The 14346-nt window shown below is 35.2% G+C and overlaps 3 protein-coding genes across 3 annotated transcripts; 2 read left to right on the forward strand and 1 right to left on the reverse strand.

Moving 5' to 3' along the window:
- The first annotated feature begins 652 nt into the window (after window positions 1–652).
- Window positions 653–4675, forward strand: LOC106319033 (sugar transport protein 13). The gene is made up of 4 exons (XM_013757239.1): window positions 653–931; window positions 1518–1968; window positions 3010–3301; window positions 3694–4675. The coding sequence occupies exons 1-4, from the start codon at window positions 796–798 to the stop codon at window positions 4411–4413; spliced, it is 1599 nt and encodes a 532-aa protein (XP_013612693.1). The 5' UTR covers window positions 653–795; the 3' UTR covers window positions 4414–4675.
- Window positions 4676–5595: 920 nt separating this feature from the next.
- Window positions 5596–6585, forward strand: LOC106319034 (mavicyanin). Its single transcript, XM_013757240.1, has 2 exons — window positions 5596–5835; window positions 6036–6585. Exons 1-2 carry the CDS (start codon window positions 5670–5672, stop codon window positions 6422–6424), a joined length of 555 nt encoding a protein of 184 aa, XP_013612694.1. The 5' UTR covers window positions 5596–5669; the 3' UTR covers window positions 6425–6585.
- Window positions 6586–6803: 218 nt separating this feature from the next.
- LOC106312840 lies at window positions 6804–8902 on the reverse strand. The gene is made up of 6 exons (XM_013750511.1): window positions 8697–8902; window positions 8460–8586; window positions 8218–8387; window positions 7490–7769; window positions 7228–7394; window positions 6804–7138 (listed from the first exon to the last, which is right to left on the reverse strand). The coding sequence occupies exons 1-6, from the start codon at window positions 8839–8841 to the stop codon at window positions 6975–6977; spliced, it is 1053 nt and encodes a 350-aa protein (XP_013605965.1). The 5' UTR covers window positions 8842–8902; the 3' UTR covers window positions 6804–6974.
- Window positions 8903–14346: the final 5444 nt, after the last annotated feature.

Here is a 14346-nt window from a genome sequence, read left to right on the forward strand (position 1 = left end):
AGGATACAAATATGTGTTTACATATATAGACTTTTAAGATAGTCTTAAGAAAGTTTGGTGGGTTGGAGTTGTCTCAGCCTACTTTCTTGGAGTACTGTTTGTTACATTATTCACCAGTTAAGTAGCCAAATGCACAACAACAATTTTAAACTGGTTTATCCCACTTCGATTCTGCAATTTAAACCAAATTAAAACTGACCTAAACTGTTTCAGAATTTTGCCATTTGGAACGGTCCCGTCGGCTTTAAATACCATATATAAAATTGTACAAATGTGACATCTATGAAGTTATTCACAGGCTACATGACAGCAAATTTGTATGACCTACACACGATGTTAACGGATCGTTCTTATTATACAAAGGTATGAGATATTTTGATACGGTAGCAAGATTTTCACAACACGTTGAGAGCGATATAAAGAATTGTAACAATCTAACAATAGAGGAGAATCATGCAGTATAACAGAACAAAAAATATAATATTCAAGGATAATATAATAACAAGAAAGAGAAGACTTATGACTTGTGCGGTATGCATATTATATATTCAACTAAGGCGCCACATAAAGCAGAAGTAACGTTTGTTGACCAATGACTTGATGACTCAGGAGCATGTGAACATTCAAAGAGACGTGTGTGCATCCAATTGGCTGCAGACGGTTTCTCTTTGTGCTTCACTGCCTCTTCTTCTATATAAAGAACTAAACACCCAATGGTCTCTTTAATTAAGTGTTCCCTTTTAACTCGTTATAGAAAATTACTTTTACAATTTAGTATCTGAAGAGACCTTAAGTATGGCCGGAGGAGGATTCGCGACGGCGACGGCAAACGGAGTGGAGTTTGAGGCAAAGATAACTCCAATAGTTATCATCTCTTGCATCATGGCTGCTACCGGCGGTCTCATGTTCGGCTACGACGTTGGTGTCTCCGGTATGAATCCATTGCTAGTTTCTAATGGAATGAAGTAGAAAATTTGATTATAATAGGATACCTAAGTTTTTGTTAGTGCAAGATTTCTCAAGTATGTATATTTGTTTTAGAAAAAAAAAAAAAAAATCTCCAGTAATGATTCTTAATAGGACTTTGGTTATGTTCTCACCTACCATATTTAACTTTTTTCTTTGGGAGGAAGATTTCAACTAAAATATAGAGAACTTGTAGAAAGTAATTTATCAAAATAAGTCTCACTACAGCTAGTTCCATTAATGTTAATTAATTAGTGAAATCATAGCTTGCAAAAGTTTAGCAACTAGTGACCCCTAGATCTAGATCGTCCTTGTTTAACTTTAAATAGTAATATAATGACAACACTAGTGTCATAGGTGTTAGTTTTTTTTTTTTAGAATAACTAATTATAATTTTGTCCTCTACAATTCATGCATAACATCATGATTCATGACTATCTTACAATATCTAAATGAGATTAAACGGTAAATAATTGCAACTGCGAATAATTAATTTCGTCAAAAAAACAACGAATAATTAATTATTTTCCATCATCCATCTGGTTATGTAGGCGGAGTGACATCGATGCCGGACTTTCTGAAGAAGTTTTTTCCGGTGGTTCACCGGAAAGTAGAAGCCGGAGCCGACAAAAACAGCAACTACTGCAAGTACGACAACCAAGGACTACAACTCTTCACATCATCTCTATACTTAGCCGGTCTAACCGCAACGTTCTTCGCTTCATACACGACGAGAACGTTAGGACGAAGACCAACCATGCTTATAGCCGGCGTGTTCTTCATCATCGGTGTGGTTCTCAACGCCGCGGCTCAAGACCTAGCTATGCTCATTGCAGGAAGGATATTACTTGGTTGTGGAGTTGGGTTCGCTAATCAAGCTGTGCCTTTGTTCTTGTCGGAGATTGCACCTACTAAGATCCGTGGTGGTCTTAATATTCTGTTTCAACTTAACGTCACTATTGGAATCCTCTTCGCTAATCTTGTCAACTATGGTACCGCCAAGTAAATATCTCTATCCTTATATCCTCTTCTTATTTTTTTTAACTGATTCTTTTAAAATTTAGTTAATAAAATGGGAATTTAAGTCCTCTTCTTATTTTTATTTTATTTTTTATGATAAAGTAAGACTAAAATGTGTGAAAATAAGCTTAAAATTAATTTAAAAAAATCAATATATGGTGATAATGATTTTACATATACTTTCTAAATTATTCCAAAGTTTTATTTATCTTCTTGTCAAACTTTTGGTTGTCAATATTCAACTACTATCAGAAAAGCATTTTAACGTTTTAAGTCTATTTAAGATATCTCTATCCTTATATATCCTCTTCTTATTTTTTTATTTTTTATGATAAAGTAAGACTAAAATGTGTGAAATAAGCTTAAATTAATAAAATTTCAAATAAATAGATGGTGATAAATATTTAACATATACTTTCTAAACTATTCCAAAGTTTTCTTTATACTTGTTGTCAAACTTTTGGTTGTTCATATTCAACTACCATCACAAAAGCATTTTAACCCTTTTTTTATAGTAGACATTTAAGTCTTCCGTGATTTCGGCAAATACTATCCACATCCTACGTGACTACGTCTTATCTTATACTCTCGCTATGTTCCATTAGATTTTATAGAGTATGCACGCTTATTAAGAATTTAATAAATGTTTATAATTTAATTTATTTTTTTACTTTATTATACACTTTCCAATAACTTTCCACCAATGAAATTTAATCAATTCAAATATTTTCAATTAATGTTTTTCGAAAATATAAAAAAGTACCTTAACAATATAAAAAATCTATCTTTATGAAACAAGAAAAAAATCTAAAACATCTTACTTTCGGGAACGGAGGTAGTATAGTACACGGAATCTAGTCGTATCTCATTTTTCACGGCATGTCCTAATATTTTTATCCTCTACGTTGACTTTTAATGCATCTGTCACTTGAGCCGAATTAATGGGCTTTAATTATATATCTACTTAGGCCCATACTGGAGTTAAATACGGACCCACTAAATAAATGTTTTATTTTTTTGCAGGATCAAGGGAGGATGGGGATGGAGACTATCCTTAGGTTTGGCCGGAGTCCCGGCGCTTCTACTGACGGTGGGAGCTTTGTTGGTGACGGAAACACCGAACAGTCTCGTCGAAAGAGGTCGTCTTGATGAAGGAAAAGCCGTTCTTCGTCGCATTCGGGGTACTGATAATGTCGAGCCAGAGTTTGCTGACCTTCTTGAAGCTAGCCGCCTTGCTAAAGAAGTCAAACACCCTTTTAGAAACCTTCTTCAACGTAGGAATAGGCCTCAGCTTGTCATTGCCGTGGCTTTGCAGGTCAGTATTTTGCTTTGTGTAGCCCTGCAGTTTCGGTTTAATCGATTTAATTCACGTCGAGTATTTTCGCTTCGGTTACAATCCCACGGAAGTAAACTTTCGACTCAGTTTTGTGATAATTTCAGTTTAGTATTTTTTTAAAAAAATTCAAATATTTTTGGTTAAATTTGGTTATTTTCAATTAAATTCGGTTAGTTTAGTTAATTTGGTTATATTATTTTGGTTAATTTTTGGATATATATATTTTCTTAAAATTCGAACTAACAAAAAAAGTATTTTCAAAAGCTTTCCGAATTAAACGAGCTGAAATTTTAAGTTTAATTTTGTAAGGCTAGTTCTGCTGTTAGTTTATGCTAACCCATTGTTGCGTGATAATTACGCAAACACTGCAGATCTTCCAACAATGCACTGGAATCAACGCCATCATGTTCTACGCTCCTGTTCTCTTCAGCACTTTAGGTTTTGGCAATGACGCTGCTCTCTACTCTGCAGTGGTCACTGGTGCAGTCAACGTGCTCTCCACGGTAGTCTCAATCTACTCTGTTGACAAAGTCGGTCGTCGTGTTCTTCTCCTTGAAGCTGGTGTCCAAATGTTCTTCTCTCAAGTCGTTATCGCCATTATACTCGGCATCAAAGTCACAGACCACTCACAAAACCTCTCCAAAGGGTTTGCGATTCTAGTCGTGGTGATGATCTGCACCTACGTAGCTGCTTTCGCCTGGTCTTGGGGACCGCTCGGGTGGCTAATCCCTAGTGAGACTTTCCCTCTAGAGACACGTTCTGCTGGACAGAGTGTGACGGTCTGCGTCAACCTCCTCTTCACTTTCATCATCGCTCAGGCTTTCCTCTCGATGTTGTGTCATTTCAAGTTCGGGATATTCATCTTCTTTTCTTCTTGGGTCTTGGTGATGTCTTTCTTTGTGATGTTCCTCCTTCCTGAGACCAAGAACATTCCTATCGAGGAGATGACTGAGAGAGTGTGGAAGAAGCACTGGTTCTGGGCTAGGTTCATGGATGATCACCACGATGATCAAGTGTTCGCGAGTGGTCATGTAAATGGTAAGAAGAGTAACGGTAAATCTAACGGATTTGACCCTTCAACACGGCTCTAAACCAAACTAGAAGCGAGAGAAACACCAAATAGTTGTAAGAAATATACAGTTTTTGTACACTCTGCTTAATGCTTCAAACTGAGTTTGTGTATAGGTAAAGTACTTAATGTTTCATCCAACATGTGTCCTGTTCTGTTTTTTTTTTTTTTTCTTAAAGAGAGTGACATTGTATATTCCAAAGTCCAAAGTTGTATTGTTGAATTTCTACAAATAGATGTAGGCTATATTAATGGTCGAAATTGGGTTTGTTATGGGCATAGTATATTATCATGAAAGGGGGCATCACATGGGTTGTGTGTCTGGTACAGATTTCTTTTTGATATCTGCTGAATACTGCAGTGATTGAATTGCTAGAGATTGTGCTATAGAAACAGATAAAGAAAATGATTTTAGCATGAAAATATAATTTAAATAAGTAAATAAATCTGGTTACCAAGATTGTAGGAGGAAGAGTAAATGCCAAGTAGAAATATTATAAGGTGATTCAAAATTAACGTACCAACCAACTGAGCATTCTTTCCTTACAAGCTTTCCAAACTTTAAACCATGTGAACACTTAAATTATACAAGAAATGTATTGTATGGTTAAGTTTGTGTCATTGTGTGTGTGTGTTTTATTTAATTATCTAATTTGTTTTGTCAAGAGGCTTAACACTTTTTTTCTAAAAAAAAAAAAATCAATCATAAATTACCAATAAGTGAGTTTATTGTAGTCTTTACACATAAAATCAGAACCCAACTTATAGTTGGCGTGAGGTTCCTAATAACACTTCTGAAAGATGGTTCTTCTAAATCATTCATATATAACAATTCTGGTATAAATTTAAAATTTTAGCCAAGTTAATACCGAACTCTTCAGATGATCAAAATCTTTGTTTGTTCATGATCTTTAATTTATATAAAGACTCATATTTTTTCCAATTTCGAATCATCTGGTAATGGGTGCATTGACTTTACTATGTACGACTACGTAAAAATAGTTGGCGCAAAAATAATATATTTATGTGATATAGTTTTCGGATATTTCAAGTCAGTATAAGAAATCAAGTCCAACACCAATAAAAGATAAACAAGTAAGCAATCTTTGTCGGTATTATGCTTTTTAGACACTCCTTTCTCCAAATTAGCCAACTAACCAAAGTAATAAAGTGGCCTCTTTATACATATACACACCACTTAGTTTCATTTATGTATTTATATACACATACCCTTGTGGGGATCTCGACCAGATATCGAAGAAGAAGAAGAGTGAGAGAATGGCGGCGAGGATAGTGGTGGCTTTGGCATGTATGGTGGTGATGTTAGGGCTGAGTAAAGCGGCAGTGTACAAAGTCGGCGACTCAGCAGGCTGGACAACCATAGCCAACGTAGACTATAAGCTATGGGCCTCAACCAAAACTTTCCACATTGGTGATACCGTCTGTGAGTTCCACAACATTCTGACCACATTAATTATACATTAAGATGAGCAGATCTGGATTCTACTTGTAGTTGTTCTTTTTACTTATGTCGGAAAGTGGGTCCTATTCCAGCACTATTAACTTCTTCTTTTTTTTCACATTTGTTCAAAGTTTGAATGATTAAGTTTATAACTGATCTGTAAAGTAATTTGTATATGACAGTGTTTGAGTACAACCCAAAATTCCATAACGTGATGAGAGTGACGCATGCAATGTATAGAAGCTGCAACAACTCAAACCCAATCTCCACCTTCACCACCGGTAACGACTCAGTTACCCTCACCAACCACGGCCACCATTTCTTCTTCTGCGGCGTTCCCGGTCATTGTATGGCTGGTCAGAAACTTGACCTCAACGTCATTCATCCCGTCTCCTTCACGCCACTCTCTGATCCACCGATTTCTTCCTCCTCTTCTCCTTCGTCGACTACTATGATTCCTGCAGCCGGAGTCCCCGGTCCATCTCCTAGCCACGCGGCTTCTCTTTCGAGTGTGGCGGCAGCTGTGGTGTCTCTCCTTGTCTCTTTGATCTTTGCAAATTTTGCTTCTTAATTAGGATTATATAAAACATTGCAATGACTGCATTTAAGTTTTTGTTATGTTTTCATCTTTCTACCGTAATGTTCTTTTTCTCCCTTAGTTGATTCAAAATGTAGAAACGTTCCATCAATAATAAAAAGAAAAAGCATATAAGTATAACGATTTAGTTAGTACTTATTTTTGTAATGAGCAAGTTCGTTAGAAATGCTAGTTTTATTTTCGTAATCTCATTAATATTTTTAAGTTTGAATCCAAAATATGGCATGGTAAATAGCCTAATGACTTGCTATGTAAACCAAATTAAAAACATATTAATCTTCTAGAAATGGTTGACTGTATCCATATTACTATAAAATTATCCCAACATCTTTTGAGAAAAAAAAAAAAACACTTAAAGCCATGAAAGTTTCATTTCATTAATAACAAACCAGAAAACACACACTCGATGAACATAAATGACGATTACATCACAAGCATCGACAACTTCATCTTATTACAACCTCATTAAGCGTCTCTTTATTTATAAGGTTGTTTGACCCATATGACAAACAAGTAGAGTTTACTAAACGGAGACGATGTTGGTCACAGAGACCTTAACCATTTCAGCTTCAAAGATAATGGCATCATTCACCAAATACCCTTTCGACGGATCCTTTAAATCTGATAGCAATATGATGTTGTTCACTCCTACACCATAATCGCTTCGAATAGGGTACCAAGCTGCAGCTGCATACATCCCCCCCCAAAAAAAAACATTTTATATCAGTTATTAATTTCAGTCACTGTTTTTTTTTTCTTTTGGTCAGTTTTCTTACAATATAATTGTCTGTGGTTGGAGTTTCGCTGATTCTTTAACCGCAAGTTAACTGCTCCCCAAGTGTTCGTAGCAACTGCGTTTTCCTTAAAGCCTTGAGCAAATAAGAAGAGTGGAAGTGCATGTGGTCGTCCATCTCCATCCCCTTTCGGGTTAAAGCCTAATCTCCTGATTATTCATTAACCAAAAGAACGTTAATTATTACACTTGGCCACTCCATGAATTTAAATGACAGTAGCAATGCTTTGAGATCAAGTACTAACCAGTATCGGTCTCCAACGAGAAAATCGGCAGAATAGTAAAATTTATCTTCCAAGCTGGAGAAACGAAGTATCTTCCAAGTGAAAACATTGTGTGGAGGGTTTGATATGAATGTGACTTTCTCTTGTATCTCAGCTGGTTTAACAATGAGGATCTCAGCACCAAAAGAACAAGTGTCTTGCACAATGTAGCCATTGTTCGTGTTCTCGAATATTGAAAGAGAGATCAATTTTCCGAATCCCCACTCCTTTTTTGCAGCGTTGTATCGCTTCACGGTTCCATCTGCGATCCATAATTAGGGGGAAAAAAATATCAATCACTATCAACTCGGTTTTTAGACTAATCTCTACAAACTTCTATAGCCTCCAAATAGATGTAGCTATCAAAATATGAAAAGTGTAATGGATGAGTGCCCGTTCCAGAACATAAGCAAAAGAACTGGCCGCTTAGAGTATTCCAATTTTATACAACAATTTTAGTTGTGTATAGGGCACTACAAAAATTTATATAAAGAATAAAAGCATAAATTTGTAGTTGCGCGTAGGGCATTATGAAATTTTTTAAAATGTCAGGCCGGCATTATATGGATCTAGTATTATCCATAGCTCATTTATAAGTCGTGGAAGATGAATGATGAAAATATAGCTAGCAGAATGTGAAAAATGGAATGGATCTAGCAATGTCCATAGCACATTGTATAAGTTTTGAGAAATGAATGATGAAAATATACCTGTGACAGTCAAGTACTTATGGGTCTTTGGATTGTGGACAAAGAGTTTGAGATCAACATTGACTTCCCAACCATAGGGAAGAGACTCGGTCTCTTCCATCCTCACGTAAAGTGATATATGGCCAGCTCCACCGTCGTTTTTATTACCAATCACGTACAAAACCAATCTCCTGTTTTTTTTGCCAAAATAATAATTAATAAATGAGTTAAATTAGTAAAAATGAAATGTAATATTTTTTTACCATCTGTAACCAGCTGCTTCGAAAACAGAGGATTCGTAGGGTTCGAATCTCCCTTTAATCACCGAGTAGCCTGCTATTGTCACTATCTTACTTGATGGTCGCTCCTCTCTAAACGCTCTTGTCTCTCCTGTGAACAAAGGAAGTTTCCAAGAAAATCAAGAAACGAGTTTCAGTCTTTTACTAAGAAAATCCAAAAAAAAAGAAGCATGATCTCTTCTACTCTAACAACAAGCTTACCAAGATTCGCCTCGACATTGTAATAACTGTTGTTCTCTGTTCCTTTGCCTTCTGTGACCTGTTGAATGAGGAACTCAGCAGAAGAGCAAGTGATGAAGAGAAAAGCGAGAGATATGAAACCCAAACTCCTTTTGTGACTATCCATTTTTGCTGTGATCTGGTTTTGGGTCTTCGGGAGGCTTTACATTTATATAGATAGCCACATCAGGGCACCTATTGAGTTAGTTACTAATATAAAATACTCCTAAAGTAATTTCTACACGTTTATTTTAGGTTGAAGTTGAAATTTAGTAAAGAGAAAATGATTGAGGCTTTACAAAAGGAGATTCTCGTAAAGTCCTATGTATGATGACAGGTAGAGAATTGAAGAAGGCATTAAAAACTCCAGGGTTTTAGTTGAAATATTCGCAAGACAATTTAATCATCAAAAAAACAGGGGAAAATTGTTTTTTAGAGCCAAAAAATGATAACTATGTCATTTTAGACTAATATCTATTTTTTTTGTCATTTTTGCCTATAATATTTTTTAATATTTTTGAAAATAAATTTAATAAATAGTTTTACAAACAAAAAAAATTGAAAAAATAGTAACTATTGATAAAATACATATATGGACTTAGTGTTATTTTTTTCAGTTCTAAAAATGTTTAAATCATAATTTTCAGATTATATTCTAAATAAAGTAGAAATGACATTATACGAAGTAGAAAATGAAATCCACTTTTTATTGAATCTACAATGTTTAGAATACGTGATCTACGTAAATAAAAGTATTCTAAAAATATTTAGAATACACATTCCGCGCTTAACCTACCGATCTAAAATCTATAGAAATCAAAATCTACAAATTAATATAAATCTAAAACACATAGAAACCAACTTCTACAGATTTACTGTAAATCTAAAACACGCAGAAATCAAAATTTACACATTACTATAATTTTAAAAACCTGTAGAAACCGATTTCTACATATTAGTTGTATTCTACGGATAAGAAATCAGTTTCTAAAAATATGGAAACAAAATATTTGGGAATATTCACTTTTATATTTTGAAAAAATCGATTTTTAAAAAAAAAAGAAAAAAAAAGTGGCAACCTTCTTCTCACGCCGTCTTTTATATTCCATTGATTGTTCACAAAATTTCACAAAAAATTCACATTATTTCTACCATGATTCATATCTATGCTTCCACGGATCGATCAGTCTATAATTTGAGATCGGTTGATCCATATGAAATCGATCTTTGCCAATTGAGTGAAATGGACCAGGTCGATCAGTATATGCTCCGCGTTTTTTTTGTTCTGCATAATGATCAAGATTGATCGATCCGTTCGACCTTGTAATTTCGGATCGATCGATCCCGCTTGATTGAATCCATTATTTATTATATTTAAAAATTACAATTTTAAAGGCATTATTGTCATTTTGAAAATAATTAGCCTAATAGGATATAAAATATATGAGATTAGTTTAAAGGAATATAGTTATCATTTTCTTGCTCTAAAAAAACAAATTTCCCAAAAAACAATTGATTGTTTTGGTTATTGTTGTTTTATGCTTTTTTTAATCTAACCCCCCACCCCCAATTTTATTAACAAACAATATGGGCATGGATTTCTGGATGATCTATATGAAGTAGGTGGTGAGTGGCAGGTTCGAATCAATAATTGCCGAAAATCTTGATGAAGAACATTTAAAGTAAGATACTTAAATAATTGAGGTAAAAAAAGATTCTTAAATAATTGCGTGATCGAACCAATGTCAAAGGTAATATCATTATCATCAAAGAATTATAAAATATTCATGTATTGATTTAAATTACTTTCATATCAATCAACTTTTGTATAGACAGACAAAACAACTCACGGGTTCAATTTGAAAACCTTTGGGACTACTTGGGAAATATCAAGAAGACGGTCTCCAATTATTTTATTTTAAAGTAAAACTAATGCTTGATCAACGCGTCCGTGCACATAAAAATACATTTATAAATGAATAATTTTAATATACTCGTAAAGATTTTAAATATATGATTTACATTTTAATATTATATATAATATAATTTTATAATTTTAATTTTAATTTTTTTTATTTGACATTATCAATATATAAAGATTTGTTTTATTCATTTTACTTTGTTATTACTTATTATTACATAGTAATATAATATTAAGTTTGGTATAATAAATTCATAATCATAAATAATCAAATATAATCCCTTCAAAATATATCTTATTTAATTTCTAGAATTTGCATACAAAATATTTTTTAAAAAATTTATATAGTTATACTATAGAACATATATTTGTTCAAGATCATTTATATTTCCTTGTTGTGTTTTAAAACTTATATCATTTACATGGAGTAGAATAAATCTGTGAAGTTGAGCTCATATTTACATGGGTTGGCTGCCTATTCCCCCTAGACACATATACTCTACTTATTACCCCCAAACTATTAAGCTCTTTACGTACCCACCCAAACTTATATTTTTCTTCGTATATCCCTCCAAACTTTTAAAATACCCCTCAGTAATTGAATTCCCAAATCGTGATTAATGAAAAAAAAATCGCGTTTAGAAAATAGTGATTGCCAAATCAAATTGGGGCTTAGGTTTCTTCTATTTTTTTTCCAACACAGAAACAACAAAGAGATAGAGTCGACGGGAACAGAAACAGAGAGAGAGAGAGAGAGAGAGAGACGGTGTGATAACCCGCCCTTCGGGATTAAAAAAAAAAAAAAAAAAAAAAAAAAAAAAAAAAAAAAAAAAAATGAATGTGGAGCCGAGCATTTGGGAGTCTAAGTATCAGGAGGAATGTTGAGTTTTGATCACATAAAACTTGACATGATTCGAAGAAAAGAGAAGACTGGTCGAACATCAACTTGGTGGTCGAACCGCGGGCGGTAAGGATCGATCGGCAAATTTCGAAGAACGAGGTGGTCAATGAATTGTTTGCGAGGGAACTATGAGTCGAATAAGCTGCTCGACCATGTTAGAAGATGTCTTAGATTGATCAGACGAAAGTTTTGGAAGCATAACATTTTTGGAAGCACGACGGTTTAGAAGCTCGACGTTTTTGAAGACCGACGTTTCTTCATCACGAAGTTTTCTCGGAAAATGTTCGTATCAGTAAAATATTATTCTGCGGACATAATAAGTTGGAAGCAGGACGGGAATTAAGCAGGACGGGAAGCAAGCACGACGGGATCGAAGCACGACGGGGAAAACCCGAAATCGGGCAAAAACCATTATTTCGGTATTATGGAATTCTTCGAGGAAGCCGGAGGCTCGGGTGGCAACTGTCTAACCAGCTGAGTGTCAAGAGAAGCTCGAGGTGTCGCCGTGCATGAAGCAGGAACATGCAACATGACATGTTGAAGCTCGAAGTGTCGCGATACCTGCAACCGAAGCATGCTGATCGACACGCAGGGAGCGGTGTGTCGCGACGCATGCATTCCATCAATGCTGATCGACATCTGGTCGTCCAGGCAGGAGAAGAGGTGTCACATTGCATGAGTTTGGTCCATGCTGACTGTCATGTGGAGCACGAGGTGCCGCGACGCATGCAACCAGAGCCATGCTAGCCGACACACGGGCTGCCACCAACTTCAATCTGATTTGCTGCTGTATCATATATAAAGACCACGACCCCTTCTCATTTCATTCATCCAGACCTTTCAAAATCAAGTTAAAAAAGTGGGTTAGAGAGAGAGAAAGAAGTAGAAAAAGAAAGTAAGAGGTTCTGAGCTATTTCGAGAGTTTTAGAGAGTTTTCAAGATCAGTTCTCTACTGATTTTGAGTCATCGCCTTGGGAAGGTTCTGTCCAACGGAAAGTCAACCAAATGAAGATTAGCTCAGATGGGAATCAAGTCAACGTGGCCATAAAGAAAGAGAGAGAGAAGCAAAGTGTCGACTTAGAGTGTAGTCGATTCTCACCGAGAAGGCCAGTTCCGTCCAATCGGCGATTCTCTACGATTGTGACGCGGAAGCTCTGTCCATATCAATCCATCCATGCCAGTCATGTTCTGTGAGGAATATCGATCAATGATGAGCTCTTCATATCGATCGACAGGAAAGCCACCCGAGAGTTAATGACAAATTAGAAGAATTATAGTTTCACAAAAGTTTCAATAATTACATTTCCCTGGCCGCCTGTTAGGTTATTTACTAGGGTTTTGTATCATTTTAGAGGCAGACTTGCCTAGAGACCTTTTTAGACCTAGTTTGGAGGAAGCATGAAGCCACCATTGAAAGGGGAGAACTTAGAATTGGAGAGATAGATCAACACTGCAAAACAAAGAAGATCTTAAACTCTTTTGATTTTAATCATTTTGTTGCTTACTCAATTTACTCATTTTAATTTATTATTTAGACCATCATAACTATGTGTTCCATGAATATATCTAAGTAATCCTCTTTGTTAGATTTAGGTTTCTCAATAGGTTGATAAATGTATTACTGACAACAACAATTGTTAGGGTGTTTAGAAATATAATTCTTTCATCTAGTTATGCATAAAGTTAAGTTTAGGATTGATCACCCTTTAAATTTAGAACTTAGGATTAATTGGGATCAAGCCATTGCTTGACTCAATACCTGAAAATAACTAGTATGATCTAACTGGCTAGATACAGACGAGAGTTGGTCTAGTGAGTTAGAGAATTTAGATCAAACCTATCCGTAAATCTTTCTGGAAGAAGTATCGATCGACGCAGCGATAGCCTTGTCGATCGATATTTTGAAAGGTGTATCGATCGATATTCATTAAGAAATATCGATTGACACTTTCTCATGATTAACATACGAGGGTTGAAATCCGAGATCCAGATTCAATAATCAAATTGATTATATCTAAAGTTTGAATTCAAGAATGATTAACATCAATAAACCCCTAAAAACCAAAATTAAGTTTTACTTATCATACCTGATAATATACCTGAATCTAACTATTTCTCCTAATTGTTAACAACCCCAACACAAATCAATCGAACAATACACTTGCTCACCACTCCATTAACTGCTTTAAAACTTATAAACCATTTAATCTAGATTTATTCCAAAACCACAATCTATTGTGTAATCCTAGAGTCTCTGTGGATTCGATCCCTAAGTACTACATTCGAACCTCTTATTTGATAGAGTAATTCACTCCTTAGGGTAATTTGAGTGATATCACTCATTCATCTCCAACCCTGGGTGTTGGACGGTCGATCGGTCATGTTCTTGTTTGATTGTTGGCCGGTTGATCGACCATATGTGTAGGACGGTCCGGGGTGTTACAGAAGTGGTATCAGAGCATGGTTTCGTTCATGCTTCTGGAACTCATGATTTAATCGGTTTTGAATATTTTATCGAGTCACAATGAGTCACAAAAGGCATTAGGGAAACCGGTCACATCCATCGATAGGATTTGTGGTTTTAGGAATTAGGATTGAAGTAGCGGAATCTAGAATCTGAGATAGTGGAATCTAGAATTGTTAGGTTGCTGGTTAGCATTGCTAGGTTGTTTGATTAGCATTGTGTTGAGTTAGTAGATTATTGGTTAGTTGTCAACTAACTTGCGTGTGAGGTGTTCTTTTGAGTTGCAGCGAGTAAGTGTGTTTGTTGATCGGAACTTTAAGGGATGAAAACCTTGAAGTGGAGGGGG

This window comes from Brassica oleracea, chromosome C9 (genome assembly GCF_000695525.1).
Source record: "Brassica oleracea var. oleracea cultivar TO1000 chromosome C9, BOL, whole genome shotgun sequence".
Lineage (NCBI taxonomy): Eukaryota > Viridiplantae > Streptophyta > Magnoliopsida > Brassicales > Brassicaceae > Brassica > Brassica oleracea.